The following is a 23,250-nucleotide window of genomic DNA, read 5'->3' as shown; positions in this document are numbered from 1 at the left end:
TTTGAATGACTTGTTGGTCAATGAACACAACAGGCTGCGTCCAAAAGAGGCATTAGAGGCAACAACTAATAAAGGAAGAGCAGTGTTCACAGAGCTGAGAGGACAGCTGAAGCCTGAGAACAAACATGGAGTATAAAGCCTGACACTTTGGCTTTTTCAAGTGAAGAAAACAATCCCTTGGGGACAAAAAGTGTTGAGTGTCACTAGGCAGCCCAGGCTGTTTTGAGACCCTGAGCAGAATCTGTTTTTCTAATGACCTTAGTCACAGAACAGTCAAGTGACCTTCTGTATGAAAGAAAAATAAAGAGACATCTATGAAAGAACTCACTTAAAGTTAAAATCAATACAGATGAACAAACAGACTTACATACACATAATACATTCTTCCAGAAGAAATTATTTCTGTTGTGTCTGTTTTCCTTTTAAAGGTGTAATGTTTCAAAGCTTTAACCACCACAAACTAAATTCTCTTCACTTTCACTTCTAACATCTCAGCTAATAAATATGTTATAAATAAATCAATCGTCTGAGGTCATAGGATTCTCATGGTACTGTAGACGGAACAAGCTGCCAACAATAAATACAGAAATTATTCAGCACAAAATACTATCTTCCATCAAAGTGAAACAAGCAAATAATTTAAACTCTTAGTGCACAAAATTCTAAAATAACATTATGGAAGTTTTAAAATAAATACTAACCGCTGAATAGCACAAACGCTTTACAAAACACTACAGGAACATGTCTACTGAGTTGTTCTCAAAATGTTTTATAATCAAAACAGAAATTATAAGAAACTATAGTCATGTTTTCAAAGTTTAAAGCATATACCATGCAGCAGGCAAGACTAGATTAGATAAAATCTAATCTAGATTATATTACATTTGATCAGATTACATCAAATACAATCAGATTAGATTAGAATACATCAAATAAAATTAATTTACATTAAAATCTGATAAGATTAGATCAAATCAGATTGGGCAGATTAAATCATATTAGACTAGATCAGATTAGATCAAATTTGATTAGATAAAATCTGATTAGATTAACTCGGATTAGTTTAGATACAATTTGACAAGACTGGAATAATTACTAATAAAATAATTACTAATAAAATTATATAATAGTAAAACGACAATAGATTAAATCAGTTTACTTTACATTAGATTAGGTTACATTATACCAAATCAGATTAGATCACATTATATTAATTTACATTAAATTAGATTCAATCAGATTATGTTAAATTACATTTCACAACATCGAGGTGCTGAAGGGCGTGAAGTCACACCGAATACAAATAAATTTAGCATGGACTCACTGTGTGAAATGTATATCAGTGTAACCTAGATCCTACTAAAATACACTTAAGACTGCAGTGATTAAAAATATTACATGCGTAAAACTATTATAATTGGATAATAAATAAACAGAATACTAATTTCCATAGAGGATCCTACCTCCACCTGCTTCCCCATGTTGTTGTGTTTCCCTTTGCTGAACTTGACAGAGCATCCAGACTTGAAACGGGGTACCAGCAGGCAGAAGGGGCACAGCCCCACCACCATACTGCTCACCACAAAGCCCAGCACAGGCTCTGGACCTTTCCCAGTACCAAGAGAGCCTGTGCAGGAATAATTCGCTGCTGGTATAGTATCCTGTTGTGAATGTTCCAGCAGAGCGTCCAGAAAGTGCGATACTGACAAAAAGTCCACTAAGTCTTCTCTATTTTTAGTACCCAAAAAGTGCCTGATACCGGTGATAATTAGTACCAATAGAGATTCTAGCTAAAATCTGGTTCTGGAAGAGCGTTTAAAAAGAGTCTGGTACCAGAAGAGTTTCCTAACAACCCGGCTTTGGTAGTGTCCTGAAAACGCCTGGATATTAGCAGATCTTTCAGACCAGACACACAGGTCTGTTGGAGCTGTGAGTCCAGTGAAGGTTTGATCCCAACAGGGCTCAAGTTTGGACCATCTGTAGCTTTGGATCTCTTATTTCAGGTTTCTGGCTGACGTCTTTATTAAATAGCTGTTAAAGCTTTCTCCCTCTCTGATTCTGACTCTGTTTGAAAACTCCCAGCTTGCTAACTCTCTCTCTCTCTGACTCACTTTCCTTCCTTCCTTCCTTCCTTTCTCCCTTTTCCCGTAGCATCTACTTTTTTCAATTTAAATTCTGAGACTTTACTTAGAAACGATACTACTAACAAGTATTGTCTGTGTATATCCTGATATATCCTCTTCCTCTGTGCAATAGAGCGCCCTTGTTGTCCAAAAACGAGTGGAAACAGATCAATGAGCCAAACTGTTACACTGGCTGACATGTTCCTCCATAACCAGGAACACATACGCGCTTGTAGTTTGTTTAGACTCAATCCGACATACACATGCTGCCCCAAATACTCACTGGAGCAGCAAATGTGTATTAATCCGCCGCTGAAAATAGTCCCCTACAAATGTACTATTTCCTCCTGTTTGAGTAACATTGGCAAAAAACTACAGTGACCAGCTAATTAAGGAGATTACTTAGCATTTTTATTAGAAATAAAACAAATCAGACTTTTTAAGGACCACCTCACCTTCTGAAAAGAAACAATTGATCACCTGAAGAATAGTTCTTTTTCTCACAATAAGTGGCGTGCAATAACCTTGTATGAATAAATCAGAAAAGTGGCGGTACCACATGGTTCATGTATACTTAAGCCACCTGCTTTTGATAAGGAACATCCAGCCTTTATTACTGCATAGAATAGTGTTCTTAACAAGTGCACCTTTGCATTGATGATCACATCACACAACACCTTATTGAGAATGAAAAAGAACTAAAGAATGAGCAGCACCCTGAAAAAACAAGGCTGTGCTCAGACAGATGGAGGACAAGGACATGAAACGCTGGATATGACAATTAAATCAAAAGATCTCAAGAAAAATAAATTCCTAAGAGATGGGAGGGACTAGAAGGGACATCTCATACGTACTCATTTGTCACAGCATTTTCATCCAGCTGCTGTTCAAAATAAGTACTTTTAGGCATGTTTGATAGTTGAATCTACAGCAATGCATCATATTTAAATCTCATCATATAATTTACAAGCAAAATTGATTTTGCAAAAAGCTTCACAGTCATTTGGTGCATCTTGTGAAGAAAAATATTTCCCTGTAAAATGTAGTAAAGTAGATGTGAACACAGTACCTCAGCATTTAACTTTACTCACCAGTTTATCATTATCATAATGCTGTACTGGTGGTGCTGGGTCAATGTTAATCTGGACTGTAATTACTAAAGAGAGAAAGCAGCCTGCAGGCCAACGCTCTGCCCTGATTCTCCAGTACCATTTAAGTCAATTCCTGTGTGTGTGTTTGTGTGCATACTTGTAGTACTCATGTGGCGATGTGGTATACATCTGTTGACAGAGCCACACATGTGGGGACAAAAACATTACATTTTAGAAGACTTGGTTGTAGGTTCAGGTTGCAATTATTTGGGTTATGTAGTGGTTATAGAGCTGACAAGATTAGTTGATTGCCAGAAAATTAATCTGCAAATATTTTGATTAGCAATTATCTATTTCTTTAAATTTTAAAGCAAATGGACCTTTTGTGTTTTGAAAGGTATATATGAAGAAGGCACTCTTATAATACGCATTTTCACTATTTTGTGACATTTTAAGGACAAAACAATTAAAAAAAATTGGCTGATTAATTGCTAAAGAAAATAATCATTATTAAGGTTAGAGTAGGTTTCCAGGGAATTATTGTAAGTTGATGTATAATGGGTATCAGAGCATCATTGCTGACCTCTGACATGACATGAAACACACCTCATGTTCAGCTAACAAAAGCTTCCCTTCTGACTCAGCTCCATTGTCCTTAAACAATTGGGGCCGTTGGGTTGTGGACGCCCAGAGAGGAACAAGAGTCACCTACTGATCCAAGAACAGATTCAGTGACTGAGTCAAACAAACCCGCCTCATTACATCTGTACTGTGACACATCTGCTGCATGTCTACACATAAAGAAAGATGTCTTTAACAGAGGTGTGGTAAAATACAGTATGAAGGGTTTCTCCTCTATAACATCACTTACGGGTAATAAGCCACTCATATGCACTTTGCTTTAGATAGCTTTTTAATGCATATAATATTATAATAAAATAAGCATATATAATATTAAACAATAAGCAATAAATCTTTGTTATTACTGCTGATGAACTAGCAGCTTGTTTTGTTAGCCGGCTGGAAGTAGATCTCTCTGAGTTAGCTGCAACAACCAAACCCGACTATTTGGACACCTTGAAGCTACTTGGAAATATTTGAAGCTTGTGCTGCTTAACCCGATAAACATTATGTTGTTTTCCACAGAGTTGGAGAAAGTTCAGATCCTTTACTTAATTAAAAGTACTAATTCCACACTGTAAACTGTTGCAAGTAAACATCCTTTAATGAAACATTATTAAAAATAAATTTGAATTATTGAAAAAGTGAAAAGGAACAGAAGCAAATCTTCGCATTAGAGAAACTGAAATGTTTTATGCTTTAAATGTTTTTACATGACTCGATTATGAGAATAGCTGCCAATTTAACTGATCAATCGACTAATTGTTTCCACTGTACTTGTTTAAAGTGTTGGGTAGTTTGAATTATAACAAAACGTCATATATTATAGGTTCTTCATAAGTTTTAAAATAAATAAATAATGTATAAAGATATATATACGACATATCCCTCTAAATTGTTGTATAGTAGAAGAATAATGCAGAATAAAAACAAAATACTCAAGTTAAGTACTATAATCCCAAATCTCTGTAATGTATCTCTATAATCTATTTTTAATTTTAAACTGCAAAAACTGGTAACACGTCTTACTTGAAATCTACAAAGACAGAGACACGCTACATGTTTCTGCACTAAAACAGAAACTGACACTGATCAGGAGCACTGTTTCTAGTTTATTCTGCCGAAAAAGGACAAAAGCAGAAAAAACACGAATTCTGGACGAAGAAAGGAGGACAACAGGGACCCTAAACTGCACAGAGATATGGAGGTTATCAAATACTTCTGTACTGTAATGTGTTAAATACTGCATAATATATTATTATAGTGTACTCACGATGCACAACTTTCTGGGATTGTAAACTGCAGCTTATAGAAAGTTCTTTGTTATTTTACTTATCTCATAATTATGAATATCTTGTAATTATGAGATAATAAATCATTTTTTTGATTTAGAATAAACACATTAAAGTACCTTATAGAGAATTATGAGCACAAAACAAAAAAAACATCTTGTGCAAACAATGAGCTTCCTTAAAATACCAAATCACATTACTTTAAAAAGTATCTAAGATAATTAAATAGCCTGCTTTCATTAAAAGATTCAGATGCCATATGAAAACACATCTTCCCTCACAGTTTACTAATCCCTGCCCTCGGTTTACTCAACTACATCAATAACTGTTAATCTACCATGTGATCCTAAAGGGCTCAGTAGATATTAATTAACCAGTGAAAACATCTATAACCACTCTGCTGCCAAATACAAATCTCCACAGTAGAAGAAGCGCAGCTCTAAATAAAAGCAGGACTCATTTTACCATTTTATTTATATATTTTAGATTTGTTAGTCCCTTTATAAAGGTTTAATGATTTCTCTTAATTACATAGTTTATTGTTCATGATAATAAAATTTTTTTTAGTAAGTTAAACTCATGTGAAAAGGTTGACTTGGTACCGGTTTCTTTTACAGGTCCTTTAGTTTCCTATAATTTTCCACAATACGTCTGACATCCTGTCCAGGTTGTACCCTGCCTCTCGCCCGCCACCCTGCACGGATCAGCAGGCATAGATGAAACTGACTGATGACTGACAACATCTGATATGTACAATCACTGTAAATGTATTTGAAGTTTATAAAAAGGTCTCCAATTAACTAATTTCTGCCGCAACATACAGTAGAGAGTTTTTTAGTCAGTACACAGCGGTTCAGCTGAACACAATTTTTTTTTAAATTTCTCTACGGACGAGCAACATGTAACAAGCAACATGTAACATGGTCTAAATGGCCACTTTATTAGGTACAGCTTCACAATCTCTTTCAATTCAGCACAACTGCTCTGCCATAAATTCTACCTTTACAAAGTTTATAACGTTCAGTTGTTGTTGACATTGTTGCTAATGTGTAAACTCTATTTTATGCTTATAATTGAGGTCTTGGCAAAAGATGGTGTTGTACTGTAAGTTATTATTTTGAGAGATGTTTTACCTTTTTTTACATACACGAAGAAGGCAGAATATTAGAAACACCTCAGTTTAGTATAGTCCAGTACAACATCCACGCTAACATATGATCGCAATAATAAACATATAATTGAGTTAACACCTCTATGTCAGTGTCAAAAGAACTGCATTATATGCATCATAAAAGTAGACTTTATGGCAAAGTTGTATTGGAATGAATTAGATTGTACAGGTGTACCTTACAAAGTGGCCACTGAGTGTACATGAATAATGAGGCTTTCAATTATAAATTGAAAATGACTTCATATTTATTTTAAATAGTGCAGTTCTTCTCAACTAAGGTAACTAAAATAGCTGTTTCCCCTGAAATTATAACTAAATTACATAGATCTTTCCAGAAAATATATGACTTATGACTTTAAAGGAAGTTATGGGTCCACAACCTCTGATTTGATTCCAAGTCCAGACAAAGACAGAGCTGCCCAATAGGGGGAAATGTTGATATAAAATCTAAATCCCTGTCATGACTTTTGACCTTTAAATTAGTTACAATAGTCTTCAGGTCCTGAAGTTTCAGTAAGAGCCCAACATGACTAACTGAGCTACAGGGAATGACAGTAGAGAAACAATAGAGTCATTTATCCTAGGTTCATTATCTGCCGGCGCTGGTTTGTAACTAAAAAGAATGATGGTGTGTTTGTGTCTGTTTGTCACACAAACACTGGGGTGTATTGAAGAGGGTGGACATCCTGTGTTAGACTGAGCAGGGAGGGAGACGCCTGGGAAGGAACGGGCTCCTGGCAGAGGGATAAAAATACTAGGACATGTACAGTACATGAGGAGGGGCCCAACACGAGGGCTGAGGGCCCCAGAGGGTCCAAACACACAATAACCCACAGTCAGTGCTGGAGAGAACAAAGTACTTACCTCCAAGTCTACAAATATTTACAATGCTGTTGCACTTAGCTCCCGGTTAGCATGATGTTTTGTCCTATTTTATTGAAAGAATCCAAAACAGTACAACGCAAACACACGACAAGGACGATGATGTATTATAAATAGCCAGAAAGTGGAGATTTGGTAGTTGTGGGTTGGGTGGAAGGATAATAAACTGGCCGCCATTCACCCAGGAGACCGGCGTTCAATTCCCATGAGCAATCATATTTAGTTTAATGAAGTTACGTAGTAGCATTAGCTACGTTAGCATTAGCATGAGCTACGTTGGGTTCGTAGCATTAGCTAGCTGGCTGACAGCCCCCTTGGAAGCACCTTATCCTCACCCTAACCTTCACAGGGGTGTGTGTCTAAACCAAACTGAGGTCAGTGTTTTATGCATGTCGACCGTTGAACCCCTCCCTTGTGTCGCTGCGGTTTTCCTGTGTTGACGTCATGTGATGTAGGTCACATGATTTTCAAAACGAAGGTCTGGTCGGCCGCTGTTGTAGGATACGCTCATTTGAGTCGTATTTGGAACAGCAACGGTAGAGGCGCAATTTTAAGATATGCTCATATGAGTCGTTTTTAGAGGTTGGTTAATACGAACTGTGTTGTCGTTTAAGTTGGAGGACTTGTTGAAGGAAGGTTATGCATTTAACACATGGTGAGTAACGTCAAATGTAAACACAACATTTGTTTGTTTACAAGAAAACACACAGCACCTTTAAGTTATGATCAAAACACAACATACAGGAGAAAATAACTGCTGTTAAAGTTCTTTGCTCACCTATTATGACTAAATAGTCCCATGCAGATTTACGTTAGATGACAACACAGAGAAATGCTTCCTGAGCGGCACTACACCATATATCAGAACAGACAGATAATACACAAAAACAGCAGGGAAGTTACACTTGTTTTCCATTTTAAGGTGATATTTCTAAGGCGTGAACATCCTGCCACCACAGAATCAGGAAGTATTTAGGCTTTTTTCAAAGTAAAAGTCAGCAGCACTTAAGGGCATTAAAGATTTTCTGACATATTTCACTGCTTTTTTGAGACAATAGCCTATAATAGAGTCTATAATATTTAAGACCAAAGCTGGCAGCACACACTGAGCCATAACTGAGAAGTTAGTTTAGAGGAGCTGAACTTACATTGATGGCCAGACTGCAGAGACTGAGGGAGTCTGCATCTCTGCTTGCCTGCTTCCTCTTCTTCTGCAACACAAAAAACACAGCAACTTTGTGTTAGAAAGCAGAATCAATAGAAACATGATTCATTTGGTCCACTTACTGTCTTTTTTTTAATTTCACACTAAATCAAATGACTCAAAGATAATGTGAAGTAAAGTTTGGTTTGTGACAAAGTCACAGACAAACTGCAGCCCTTCGCTAATTGCTTTGGTTACAGATTGGTCATTTTACAGAGCTATTTAGCAGTAAAACATACTCAGTGTCCAAAAAGGATTAAAAAAAATCATATCTATTCTATCATATCTATCTATATATGTGGAGAGTTTCACACTTCCAAGATTAAATGAAAAAGGAAAAGACGGGAAAGTACGAGGGACAAGAGGTAAAAACAAAATACAGAACAAAATATTGTCCAGATTGAGAAAATTCTCCCTTTCGATAAATCATCATCACACTAAAGCAAGGCTGCTTTGAAAAGTAGACATCTTAGAGATGGAAGACTTTTGCCCAACAAGAACGTTTTATGATCTTATCTTGCGTACAAGATCTTGCCAACAGATAAATGTAGTGGAGTAAAAGAAGTAACGGACAAAATAGAAATAGGCTATTAACTTCATGACAGTGGTTATCAACATGAGGGTCGGGACCTGCAAAAAGGAAGGATTAAAAGATGATAATCGCGAAGTGGAAAAAAAACACATTTCTGCTATGCAAAATTATGTTTATTTTTTCAGACTTTACAGACTTTAATTTCTTGTTTTTTCATGCGAGTTCCTGGATAACTTTTTATTATAAAAGGATTAAAAAAGGACAAAAATATCTCTTTGGTTAAACTAGTCACAAGTGATGATAAGTGATAATAGTGAAAATAGCGACAACAGGTCACCTTGCTTTGTTTTAAGGAGTCACGAGAGGTTGGGAACTACTGGTCTTGGAGTTGCTTGGACACAAGGTCAGGGCTCAAGGATTTTAGCTAATGTAAAAGGACCTCATGCAAGAACATTTTCATATTCCTATCCTAAACCTTTCTTAGTTCTACTGTGAGATTTTTACTGCTTGTACAAGTGTTCCAAGTCAATTAACCAAACTCTCCTTACTGGACAAGCTTATTGTGCATCACTCGTTTCAGCCTGATAAACACCCCCTGCTCATGAGGAGGTGCAGGTTTGTTAGATCTGATTATTAGCACCCACAAATTGCCGTATAAAGCTACCTGCTCTGCTCCGTTCGCTGGCAAATTTAATTTACAAAAATATTACCTCTGAGTGTAAAAACAACAAGAATTTCCTTCTGTCAGACGAACAGTAGTGTCGATGGTCATTTTAGGGGATAAACAACTAGAAAATATTATTAGTACATGTGAAACGACGTGTCTCAGAGTAGAACCAGACTGTGACAAACAGAGAAAATCTTCACAGTGATTATGTCCGCTGATCAGGCCAGGTAACCTCTGTTGTGACTATTCATCTGGTGGGAAGCTGCAGAGGAGCAGCCACACTTGAGCCAAAGCACTTCCTGTGTACTGCCATGACAACACAAACAGGAAGAAATCACACAGCCGGCCAGGCGGGTCACTGAGGGCAAACAGCTGTATGTGTGAGAGAAGAGGAGATTAAAAGACGAGAGGAAGGAGCATGAGAGGAGAGAAAATAGGAAAGGAGAGGTTCAGAGAGATTAGGGGAGGACAAGAGAGGAGAGACAGAAAAGAGAAAGGAGCATGGAGTAAAGGAGAGGAGGAGAGGGAGAAAAGAGAAAGGAGCATGAAGGAGAGGAGAGGAGGAAAAGGAAGAGGAGATGAAAAGATGAGAGGAGGGAACATGAGAGGAGAGGTGATGAAAGAAGGTGGGAGGAGACAAAATGAGAAAGGAGAGGTTCAGAGGGATTAGCGGAGGACAGGAGAGGAGAGGGAGAAAAGAGAAAGGTGCATGGAGGAGAGGAGAGGAGTGGAGGAGGAGACGGAGAAAAGGTAAAGTAGCATGGAGGAGAAGAGAGGAGAGGAGAGGAGGAGGATGTTGGGAATTGGGAGTGCAACAAAAGCAGGAAGTCTGCTGTTTGTTCAGTATTATGCTGGAACTTTGTTGTTGTTGGCCGTACATTATATAACCTGGAAGACTTTACCTTTAACTCACTGCTGCTAAAGAAACCAAAGAGGAGGAGGAATATAAGGCCTGTCCTCTGAACATCACAGCTACCCATTAACTGACTGAAACAAGTGGAATTTGAATATCACAGCGATTATCCTGGTAATGTTTGTGTTAATAGCCCCAAAGTAAATTATTTCTAAATGCTATGTACTGTGACTTTTAAGGAATAGTTTGTGGAAATACACTTATTTGCATTCTAGCAGATAGTTGATGAGCTAGATGAGACGACTGACACCAATTTTAGGGATGTACGCTAAATATGACGCCACAGCCAATTATCTTAGCTTAGCATAAAGACTGGATCAGAGGGGAACAAACAAAATCCACCAACTAGCATCTATAAACTCTATTGATCCAAAGAGTTATATCTCGTTTATTTCATCTGTACCAAAACCTAGGTGTAAAAACAACAATTTAACAATATTTTTTATTCAATATCTCATTGAATAGTATTGAATAGTCCCATTTGCTCTTGTAGCTGTGCTAATGGACTTTATATTTACATTTCTGAGACTCTTACTGCAATTTGCACACTTGTATGCCCATACTTAAAAGGGCATACTTCTTTACTTTTACGTCAGTATTTGCGTTTGACATTTGTTTTTGCACCATTCTTTGTATTGTGATAAATAAAGTATCTCTCTGGCTATCTATACTCTCTCAGTACCTCACTGCACAGATGAAATACAAATGGAGTATTAACATGTTCAGTGCTGATGAAGAGCATCCATGTGAAGACATCAATGTACAGCAACAAACACACTGTACAACAACAAGACGATGGTTCTGCAGGGTTGTTCTGCATGTGATATAACCCATCAGAATCCTTTCTGGTTATCGGTAAAAGGCATTCTGGGACATGCTAGAAATCACTCACACTGACGGCAACAACTCACCCGATAGTAAACAAACAGACAGCAGCCCATCATCAAGATTAGATCTGCTCCTCAAACACAGTTCAAGTGTCAGTTAACTCTCTCTGCTGCTCCTCTTTTTCTTTTCCTCTTTGCCCAGGTCACTTTGTTTTTACCCCAAAGTCACATCACCTGTCCTTTCTTTTCTCCTCCTCACACGGCTTCTGTGATCACTCCTCCTTTCTCTTCTCTTCCTTCTGTTGTCTGATTCCTCTCTCCTCCTTTGAATCACCTCCTTCACAGTCACATTGCTATTCTCTTCTTACTCCTTTCTTCTTCTTTCTTTTTCTGAACTTCACGCTCTCTTTGTCTTCTTCTCTTCCGCCTCCAGTTTGTCTCTCAAAGAGCCACTACTCCTCCATCTCTCTTTTTTCCTCCTCAGTCAAACTTTTAAAAGCTCTTTGTCTCACTCCTTCTCTCACCTCCTGTTTTCTACCTTCTTCTGTCCGTCACCTTCCTCTCTTCTCCTCCTCCACCTCCTCAGTCACAATCTAAATCTCCTCGGCAGCTCCTCTCTCCTCCTCAGCCTCACCACCTCTCCGAGTAGATGTACAGACCCTCAGGAACAGGAACCTCTGACAATGTGCGTGTGTGTGTGCGCGCGCGCGTGTCCACTCAGTTCCCATTGGACAAACAGGAAGTGACGGCTGTCGGGGGAAACAAGCCATCTATAATTAGGAGCTACAGGAGACACGGAGACACCAGCAGTAGAGACATTAACTCTGGTTTATAAAAATCATGAAAAGAAAAACAAAATCAAAAACATCCTATGAAAAATTAGTTTATGCTCTTTATGTCAGTTAACAATTAAATTGCTATAACACCCACTTACTTAAATTTTTTTTTACAACCTGTGTCTTATTTAACAATTTTGTTTGTTAATAGTTTCAGCTTCTCTTTCAGCTCTAGGGATTTTGGTCGGTCAGTCCACCACTTTGGTCTGTGTGTGTGTGTGTATGTATATATACAGTGGGTACGGAAAGTATTCAGACCCCTTTAAATTTTTCACTCTTTGTTTCATTGCAGCCATTTTCCAAAAATCAAAAAAGTTCATTTTATTTCTCAGTAATGTACACTCAGCACCCCATCTTGACAGAAAAAAACAGAAATGTAGAAATTTTTGCAAATTTATTAAAAAAGAAAAACTGAAATATCACATGGTCATAAGTATTCAGACCCTTTGCTCAGTATTTAGTAGAAGCACCCTTTTGATCTAATACAGCCATGAGTCGTTTTGGGAAAGATGCAACAAGTTTTTCACATCTGGATTTGGGTATCCTCTGCCATTCCTCCTTGCAGATCCTCTCCAGTTCTGTCAGGTTGGATGGTAAACGTTGGTGGACAGCCATTTTCAGGTCTCTCCAGAGATGCTCAGTTGGGTTTACGTCAGGGCTCTGGCTGGGCCATTCAAGAACAGCCACGGAGCTGTTGTGAAGCCACTCCTTCGTTATTTTAGCGGTGCGCTTAGGGTCATTGTCTTGTTGGAAGGTAAACCTTCGGCCCAGTCTGAGGTCCAGAGCACTCTGGAAAAGGTTTTCATCCAGGATATCCCTGTACTTGGCCGCATTCATCTTTCCCTCGATTGCAACCAGTCGTCCTGTCCCTGCAGCTGAAAATCACCCCCACAGCATGATGCTGCCACCACCATGCTTCACTGTTGAGACTGTATTGGACAGGTGATGAGCAGTGCCTGGTTTTCTCCACACATACCGCTTAGAATTAAGGCCAAAAAGTTCTATCTTGGTCTCATCAGACCAGAGGATCTTATTTATCACCATCTTGGAGTCCTTCAGGTGTTTTTTAGCAAACTCCATGCGGGCTTTCATGTGTCTTGCACTGAGGAGAGGCTTCCGTCGGGCCGCTCTGCCATAAAGCCCCGACTGGTGGATTGCTGCAGTGATGGTTGACTTACTACAACTTTCTCCCATCTCCCGACTGCATCTCTGGAGCTCAGCCACAGTGACCTTTGGGTTCTTCTTTACCTCTCTCACCAAGGCTCTTCTCCCCCGATAGCTCAGTTTGGCCGGACGGCCAGCTCTAGGAAGGGTTCTGGTCGTCCCAAACGTCTTCCATTTGAGGATTATGGAGGCCACTGTGCTCTTAGGAACCTTAAGTGCAGCAGAAATTTTTTTGTAACCTTGGCCAGATCTGTGCCTTGCCACAATTCTGTCTCTGAGCTCTTCAGGCAGTTCCTTTGACCTCATGATTCTCATTTGCTCTGACATGCACTGTGAGCTGTAAGGTCTTATATAGACAGGTGTGTGGCTTTCCTAATCAAGTCCAATCAGTATAATCAAACACAGCTGGACTCAAATGAAGGTGTAGAACCATCTCAAGGATGATCAGAAGAAATAGACAGCACCTGAGTTAAATATGAGTGTCACGGCAAAGGGTCTGAATACTTATGACCATGTGATATTTCAGTTTTTCTTTTTTAATAAATTTGCAAAAATTTCTACATTTCTGTTTTTTTCTGTCAAGATGGGGTGCTGAGTGTACATTACTGAGAAATAAAATGAACTTTTTTGATTTTTGGAAAATGGCTGCAATGAAACAAAGAGTGAAAAATTTAAAGGGGTCTGAATACTTTCCGTACCCACTGTACATACACACACACACATATATACATACATAGTGGGGAGAACAAGTATTTGATACACTGCTGATTTTGCAGGTTTTCCTACTTACAAAGCATGTAGAGGTCTGTAATTTTTTATCAAATTAGATATTAAATATTTATAAATATTTGATCACCTTCCCTACCAATAAGAATTCCGTCTCTCACAGACCTGTTAGTTCTTTAAGAAGCCCTCCTGTTCTCCACTCATTACCTGTATTAACTGCACCTGTTTGAACTCGTTACCTGTATAAAAGACACCTGTCCACACACTCAATCAAACAGACTCCAACCTCTCCACAATGGCCAAGACCAGAGAGCTGTGTAAGGACATCAGGGATAAAATTGTAGACCTGCACAAGCCTGGGATGGGCTACAGGACAATAGGCAAGCAGCTTGGTGAGAAGGCAACAATTGTTGGCGCAATTATTAGAAAATGGAAGAAGTTCAAGATGAAGGTCAATCTCCCTCGAGTCTGGGGGTCTATATGCAAGATCTCACCTCGTGGGGCATTAATGATCTTGAGGAAGGTGAGGGATCAGCCCAGAACTAAACAGCAGGACCTGGTCAATGACCTGAAGAGAGCTGGGATCACAGTCTCAAAGAAAACCATTAGTAACACACTACGCTATCATGGATAAAAATCCTGCAGTGCACGCAACGTCCCCCTGCTCAAGCCAGCGCATGTCCAGGCCGGTCTGAAGTTTTCCAATGACCATCTGGATGATCCAGAGGAGGAATGGGAGAAGGTCATGTGGTCTGATGAGATAAAAATAGAGCTTTATGGTCTAAACTCCACTCGCCATGTTTGGAGGAAGAAGAAGGATGAGTACAACCCCAAGAACACCATCCCAACCGTGAAGCATGGAGGTGGAAACATCATTCTTTGGGGATGCTTTTCTGCAAAGGGGACAGGACGACTGCACCGTATTGAGGGGAGGATGGATGGGGCCATGTATCGCGAGATCTTGGCCAACAACCTCCTTCCCTCAGTAAGAGCATTGAAGATGCGTCGTGGCTGGGTCTTCCAGCGTCCAACGACCCGAAACACACAGCCAGGGCAACTAAAGAGTGGCTCCGTAAGAAGCATCTCAAGGTCCTGGAGGGGCCTAGCCAGTCTCCAGACCTGAACCCAATAGAAAATCTTTGGAGGGAGCTGAAAGTCCTTATTGCCCAGCGACAGCCCCGAAACCTGAAGGATCTGGAGAAGGTCTGTATGGAGGAGTGGGCCAAAATCCCTGCTGCAGTGTGTGCAAACCTGGTCAAGAACTACAGGAAACGTATGATCTGTTACTGCAAACAAAGGTTTCTGTACCAAATATTAAGTTCTGCTTTTCTGATGTATCAAATTCTTATGTCATGCAATAAAATGCAAATTAATTATTTAAAAATCATACAATGTGATTTTCTGGATTTTTGTTTTTGATTCCGTCTCTCACAGTTGAAGTGTACACACACCATAATTATTGGATGAATTGCCAACAGATATCCATGGATAAATGGTAATAAATCTGATCTACTGAGTTTTCATAGTGCCATCAGGTCATAATTTTAATGCGTCTAGTACTTTATGACCAAATACCTGCAAAACTAATAACATTTCCATCAGCCTCAGCTGTACTTTGTGTGTTTTGCTAATTAGCAAATGGTAGCATGCTAACATGTTAAAATTGTCACCATTTCCTTCTACATTACACTTACTCATTTAGCTGACACTTTTATCCAAAGAGACTTACAATTGCTATATATGTCAGAGGTTGCACGCCTCTGGAGCAAGTAGGGGTTAAGTGTCTTGCTCAGGGACACAATGGTGGATAGGTCACAGTCGGGGATTGAACCCGGGTCTCTCACACCAAAGGCATGTGTCTTATCCATTTCCCCATCACCAACCCTTCTAAACATCAGCATGTTACACTTTCATTGTGAGCTTGTTAGCATGCTGATGTTAGTGGTAAAGTGCAGCCTCACAGAGCTCTGACTCTTCAGGACAACAGCAGGTTGTGTCTTAATAACGTGTACATTTGTCATAATGCAGCTAATAAATCAGATTGAATCACATTCGTTCTTACCCCTCTGAGGGACCAGCCGTCAGGAGAGAGAAGAGAGAAGGAGGAAGTTTTCTTCTGCAGCTTTGACCTGAAGGAGATGAGAGAAGGGTATGAAAGAATAAAAGACGGAAGGCAGGAAAAAGAGTCAGATGAAGGAAGAAGGAAGGTAGGACAAAAGAGAAGGAAAGATTAATTCATCAGCGTTAACTCTACAGAGCAACTGAGATGTGCAACAACCGCTATGTACACTTCATAAACAAACATTACATTTTGTTTGACTAATTGAAGTGCTAAAGTTTTAAATCAGATGACTGAAGCCTCAGATTCGCTTCAACTGAAGTAGAAAAAGTAATTTCTACTCAGAAGGAGGACTTTAAATCCATCTTGAAGAGAATTCCTTCACAGCCAGTGAGAACAGCAGAAAATATTTCAGCAACCAATAATTCCTTCATTATACATCTGGGCATGTGAGTATTCTGTTAGGTTAGACTTGAAAAGGTCCTTTAAGGTGTATAAATGCTACAGAAAAGACTCTTCTGTTTCTCTGCAGTGAAAAAACAAGCCAGTGTGTTACTTGTATATTGAGGGCAATGTAGTTTGAGTTTGACGAGAGCTTCCCCTGGTGGTATCTATTGGTCAATACAAGTAAACCATAAACAAACTAAAAACTCTAAAGACTTGTAAATAGTTTGCCTGAAAGTTTATTTAAAGTAAAAGAGCAGTGATGGAAAGGACAGCTTTGAGGTACTTGTACTTGTATTGCCATGTTATACTACTTTATACTTCTACTTTACTATATATCTGCAAGAAATTGTCCGTTTGACTCAATTACGTTTATGTGACATCTGTAGTTACTTTGCAAATTAAAGCTTAGATGTACGTTTGAATTGAGCTTTGCCATGAGTTACATGTCACAAAATACAATTTATGCTACTAATAAGAATGATAACAAGTTCAACAAATTCACTGATTCCAGCTTCTTAAATGTGAATATTTTCTGGTTTCTTTACTTCTCGCTGACAGTAAACTGAATATATTTGGGTTGTGAACAAAACAAGAAATATGAGAATGTCACCTTGGGCTTTGGAAAAAACTGATGGACATTTTTTCACCATTTCCTTACATGACAACCAGTCAACTAATCAATTACTATAAATAATAGACAAATTAATTGACAATGAAAATAATCGTTAGCCTTACATTAAATTACATTAACATTAAAATGCTGCTCATACGTAAATCTAGGGCTGAAATGATTCTTCGATTAAATCGATAAAATCGATTAACAAAATGCATCGACGCAAAGAATTTGCGATGCTTCATTTAATCCAGCTAGTACTAGTAACTATAGTACAGCACACTGTTTCACACGGACATTTATTACTGTTGCACATTGTGCTTACGCTGTGAACGCGACGTGATTATGATGGAGCTGTTTGCAAAGTAGAGGAAGAGAGAGAAAATAGCGAGGGACAAAGAAGAAAGTGTCCAAAGTATGGGATTTTTTCAACAACTCTGCAATGTTACAGTCTGTCCACTGTGGCACTTGATCAGAAAGCAGCCGGTGTTCTGCCAGTGGAACACAGACAAGGTAACAGCAACTTTAGCATTTAACGGCCGCAGCTGCCAAGCAAAAGTACTTCTGAAACGATGCATCAATGAATCGTTGAAATAATCTATAGAAGGTTCGAACACTAAAATCATCGTTAGCTGCAGCCCGACTTAAATCATGCATCAGAAATAACAAATAATATAGAGAAGTAAACACTGACAGGTCTCTGCAAAATAAGTATTTTTGACACTTTTAATAAATTTTTCTTATAATACTTACATATTAAGTATTTTCAATGTAATAATAACACTTTAAAATGCTGTCTAATAATAATGTAAACTGACAACACTTTAAATTACACTTCACAAAAAACACTGTAGCTCAAATTACAAAACATTATTCCAAGTCAGTTGCGTTAACTTAACCGCATATTTCCAACTCAATCTTAACATATATTTCTAAATGAATGCATAAATAAAGCAAAGTGACACACACACACACACACACACACACACACACACACACACACACACACACAAGAATTAGTAGTTAAGTTTAATTTTTTTTTTTTTATATGGAGCTTTTTATATGGAGCTTATACAGAGCTTCTTATGCTACAAGTAACATGTAACTTCCTGTTTTACGTAGCTTTTGACTGGACAGTAGTACCTATCTACATTGTTTGCTAGCACACACATGACTAAAGTTTTTACTATGCAGGACATTCATTAAGTTTTATGATAAGCTGGTGCAACCCAGTCCTGTTCTGTTTCCTGCCCTCGGTCAGCTTAACTACTAAAGGGAACACACACACACACACACACACACACACACACACCTAACAACCTCTACAGAGTTCAATGTGCTGCAGCTTAGTTTGTCCCCCTATAGGGCATTACACAACCAACTGTTAAACACAATTTTCTTTTTTTTTCAGAATTTCTATCTGATCAAAGCTTGTGTAGTCTGTTCTCCCTGTGTGTGTGTGTGTGTGTGTGTGTGTACATTTCAAGTGCTTAAATATGTGTGTGTTTAAGTGCGTGACTCATTCATTCCTGGGAGTTGCAGTACTTTTTCCAATAGCACAAATCATCCCACCCTGGACACACACACACACACACTTTTAATCCAGATCAGAGGTGTGTTTGGCTACAGGTTCCTGCTTCTCTCTCTTTTCTCTTGTTGAATCTTTTAGCCCGATCTGTTTTGAATCTCTGTCTGTCCCTCAGTAAACGTTTTTTCAGCCTCAAACTTGGTGTTTTGGTGTTAAGTTCTTGTGAAGAACCGAACTTTAGTAAAACTAAAACGACCACTTACAAGATTAGTTTTAAAGATAAGTCTTGTGTTATTCTGTATTTGTTGTCAACAAATCCCTTGAAAAAAAACCAAAAGCAACAATGAATTGATCAAGTATTGTCTGTGTATCCAAAGTCTCATATATCTTCTTCCTCTGTACCATAGAGCTCCACTGTTGTCCAGAAATTATTAAAAACACATCAGTGTTGCACTGGGTGACATGTTCCTTCATTACCATGAACACACGCTGTGGTTTATTTTGAGTCAAACACACACACACACACACACACACACATACCGTCCTGCTGCTGGAAACACTCACTAGGGCACCAAATGTGCATTAATCTGCTTCTGTAGAGAGTCGCCAACAAATCACTATTTCCTCCTTTTTGAGTAATGTTTTTTAAAAACTACAGTGTCCGGCTGTTTTTAAAAACTGAAGCTATATATTTAGAACTGTTTACACAGATTTACGTCTTCAGTAGGAATCAATGGGCTTGTAGCTGAGAGCCAAAGACATGACAGGGAAATAAAAAAGTTTTGACAGACGGATTAACCGGTTGTTGGTTTTAGTCTTTTCACGGGATTTGTTGACAAAAAGAAAAATACAGAATGACACCAGCCTTATCATTAAAAGGATCATAAAGACTGAACATCTACAGTTCCATAATTAGTAAGCTAACTTTTATCTGCTGATGTGATCAACAGCTCCAGACCAAGAGTAGTAGTAGTAGTAAACAGTGGTTGTAGCAAAGTGGAATCAAAATGCGAAATGCTGGACTTAAAGCGAGCGACCTCGACTCGCCCAATCAGAAATGTTCAGCACTGCAAGCCCCACCCTACAAAGTTCCAGTACTTTAGGAAGGTACTACCCCCCAAGCAGGGACTTTTTGGGGGGTAAAATATAAAGTCCCTGGCTCTTACTTTAGACCCTGGTCCCTGCACTGGAAACGCAGTGAGTTCTTCAAAAAGTTCCTAGTTCCTGGGTAAAGTTCTTGCGGTGGAAACACGGCTAAGTGGACTTTGGGTGGAGCATGTTTTGTGAACTTCTGTTTCCACAGAGTGATGTGTCAAGCTAAATTATTCTCTGGTTATGAGAGACAAAAGTTGATGTAAACAGATGTAAATAATGTGACTTTCACATGTTAGCAGAGTCTTATCTTCCAGGCAGGTGGGATGATGACATTTCCTGCTAAGGAAAAGGCTTAACATGATGTGATGACATGGTTCAGGAAACAGCAGAGGAAACACTGCCCTCCTTTCACTCTTTCAGAGAGCAGCTGATCCCAGACCTGTAAACCTCAGCTCAGAGCTGAAGCTGCTACACCAAACCAAAAGATTTCTCTGAATCAGAAGATACACCGTCACGATTATATTTGAAATTGTCATTTCATTTTTCTAAATTTCACACAAACATCTAGTGCTGAAATTATTTGAGAGCTTGATTAATAGATTGAACTGATAAATCATTTAGTCATTCACTAAAGAAAACGACAAATAACCTCCTGTTTCAGCAAATGTGACGACTTGACGTTTTTGTCTGTTTAAATTTACTGTATTTGTGCTTTTGCAATACTAATATAGTTTTGTAACTCATACCAATACTTTATTTTTACCAAACATTTTCTTTCTTCATTTAACAGAAAGTTCTCAAATGTTAAACATTGTTTTGTTTTACTGCAGCAGCACCTCACTTGTAAAGCACTGTATAACACTGGGAATAGGATTTCACTTTTTAAACATGTCCGAGAGATCCTTTAGGACCTTTTACATGATGAAAATATAATCATCAAATGCCATTCAAATAAATAATAATTGGGGAAGAAAAAACTTTCGTCCAGTTTTAAGAGCTAGACTTGTTTTCTGGGCAGTAAAAGCTTCAAGCTGATCTGATCCATGACATCAATTTTACTTTTTTAAATCTACATAAAATCCTCCAATAAGGAACCACTGAAGACCAAGCAATAGGCCTATCGTGAGCCACCGCCCTGCATATCTCTTACTAGTCAGTTTCCTGGCTGAAATTCCACTTTTACATTATCATTATGTTTCCAATTTTTATTAAATGATGCATTTCTTCTGATTACAATGTCAGAAATTATGGAGTTTGTTGATTTATAATGATAAGCTACTATTCCTGCAGATTTTAACTATTCCACACACAACTTTCACATCCACCTGTGGGGGTTGGACAGAAAGAGTGATTTCTCTTCTAAAATCTGTCATAATTCATTTTAGTTCTTTGATACTGAATCACTTCTGTTGGACTGCCAACTGCGATTAACACAAACATCTCTGCTTTCACTGTCATTGTGTTCAATTCATACATAAATCAGCAGTAAAAACAAAGCAAATAAAAATCACTTCTTATTGAAAGTACAGAAATCCATGGTTTTGTTTGTAGTTTCCGGTTCTTGTCTCTGGACTGCTGCAGACATTTGAACTGATCAAAACTGTTAATCACCACACACACACATGCCTCCAGGAACCAGCAGGGCAGCATACCGCAGGTAGAAACAAGATGATTAGTAACAGAACAAAGCAGCAGAACAAACACAACCTGAACAACATCTTCATTGTCCCTCGACAGCAGCAGAACCACATTCCTCCAAAGATCAATGCAGACGGCTTCGAGTTTTTACTGTGTGGTCGCATTCACATGTTGGACGCATTGCTTCAGCTTTATTTTGTTTATTGTAAATACATAACACAACTAATTTATAATTTTATCGTAACAATAAATTAAATGACTTGGTGTGATGCGAAAGTGTCTCTGGTAGATTATTTGCCTCTTTTAGCTCCTAGTTTTGTAGTCTCCTTGTAGTTCGCTAACGTGACTCATATCAGCTCCTATGCCGGGGCTGTGAACAAAACAATTCAATTTATGCAGCTTTAGACAATGAGTAAAAGACACTAGAGCTGCAGCGATTAGTTGATTAATCGATTAGTTGATCCACCAAAAATTAATCAGCGACAATTGTGATAATTAAATAAGAGTTTGTTTGTTTTTTTGTCAGAAATCCCAAATGTTTGGTGATTCTAGCTTCTAAGATGTGAGGTACTTTTCTCTGTCATACATAATTGAAACGTTATTATTTAATGATGCCGGTAAGAAAATTATAACAGCATTTTTAACTTTTTGTGAGATTAGTACTATAGTACTGCATAATGTCAAAATCCGCAGGTCGAACCTTTAAAAAATTCGGAAATCGGAATCCACCAGGAAAACTGCATATAAAAAATTTGGTTTTTCTACAATCAATTTTTTTACAAAATATTTTTCTACTAAACAGAAAGCTCTCAAAAGTTAATGTAACACATAAGGCCGTAAAAGAACTTTGTGAAGAAGTGAACAAGCCGCCATCACTTGTAAAGCCACGTATAACACTGTAATGTACTTTACCTTATAACTTTAAATGCTTTTGCCAAGAAACATGTCCAACAGATCCTGTATAACATTTAACATGTTCAAAATACTTTCACCAATACTTTTCAAATAAATAATAATTATTTGTGACATTTTAATACCAAACCACCACTCAAACAAAAGAAATAACCCCCATATTAATCAAAAATGAAAATAATCATTAGTTGCAGCCCTAACAGGCATATTTAACACTCTTTAATATTTTACTTATTGTTTTGAATGTTTGTCATTTCTATTCAGCTGCTGATTTGAGTTTAGTTACCTTATTTAGTTAGTTCATGTTTTCTGAGCTGACTGATTTACTGTAACCTGCTGTGAACATTGTTCTCCTGCAGCAGGAAACACGACAACGTTTGGACGTCTGTGGATGTTGAAACGTGTCCTGAAAATTGAGAGTTACTTAGAGATCTCTATTTGAAAGTATTGTCAGTCTGATTAAAACCACAGATGATATGCTGTTGTTTTGTAAAAAAAAAAAAATCTTAATCTTAATTAAAAAGTTTCATTGGGAAATTGGGTGGTGAACACATTACAAGTAAAAACTTGTGTCTAAATTCTTTCTGAAGCTCTTCAGGCGGGTGATTTGACAGCAACTCAGCAGGCATGTTTTTACTGGTGCTGCTAATGTTGCTAATGCTATAATTTCTATTTCTGTACTACAACCTCTACACATCCAGTAGTCTCCAGTGGTGGAGTGTAACTAAAAACATTTAATGAAGTACTGGACTTAATTACAATTTTGATATACTTGTACTTTACTTGGTTATTTCCCTTCTATGCAACATCATACTTCTACTTTACTAAAGCTCAAAGGGAAATTCTGTACTTTTTCAATGACAGCTTTCATTACAGATAAACTGTTCATTCCCTTCCTGTCCAGTTAAA

The 23,250-nt window shown here is 38.1% G+C and overlaps 1 protein-coding gene across 5 annotated transcripts in view; it reads right to left on the bottom strand.

Moving 5' to 3' along the window:
• arhgef3 (Rho guanine nucleotide exchange factor (GEF) 3) overlaps positions 1 to 23,250 on the bottom strand; it is a 38,671-nt gene that overhangs the window by 14,401 nt on the left and 1,020 nt on the right. For 2 of the 5 annotated variants that reach the window (XM_038698003.1, XM_038698007.1), the window contains exons 2-3: positions 16,112 to 16,178; positions 8,329 to 8,391 (exon numbers count right to left, since the gene is read on the bottom strand). In XM_038698003.1, coding sequence (XP_038553931.1) covers positions 8,329 to 8,391; positions 16,112 to 16,178 — 130 coding nt within the window. Of the gene's footprint in view, positions 1 to 1,463; positions 2,039 to 8,328; positions 8,392 to 11,407; positions 11,978 to 16,111; positions 16,179 to 23,250 lie in introns of those variants that run through there. The other 3 variants (XM_038698005.1, XM_038698006.1, XM_038698004.1) reach the window with 3 other exon arrangements.

The sequence above is a fragment of the Micropterus salmoides genome, unplaced genomic scaffold (genome assembly GCF_014851395.1).
Source record: "Micropterus salmoides isolate LMB-PRFRI ecotype aquatic unplaced genomic scaffold, ASM1485139v1 Ms_hic_scaffold_4, whole genome shotgun sequence".
Classification (NCBI taxonomy): domain Eukaryota; kingdom Metazoa; phylum Chordata; class Actinopteri; order Centrarchiformes; family Centrarchidae; genus Micropterus; species Micropterus salmoides.
Note: the sequence above shows the minus strand (reverse complement) of the source record. Positions and strands in the feature narration are given on the sequence as shown.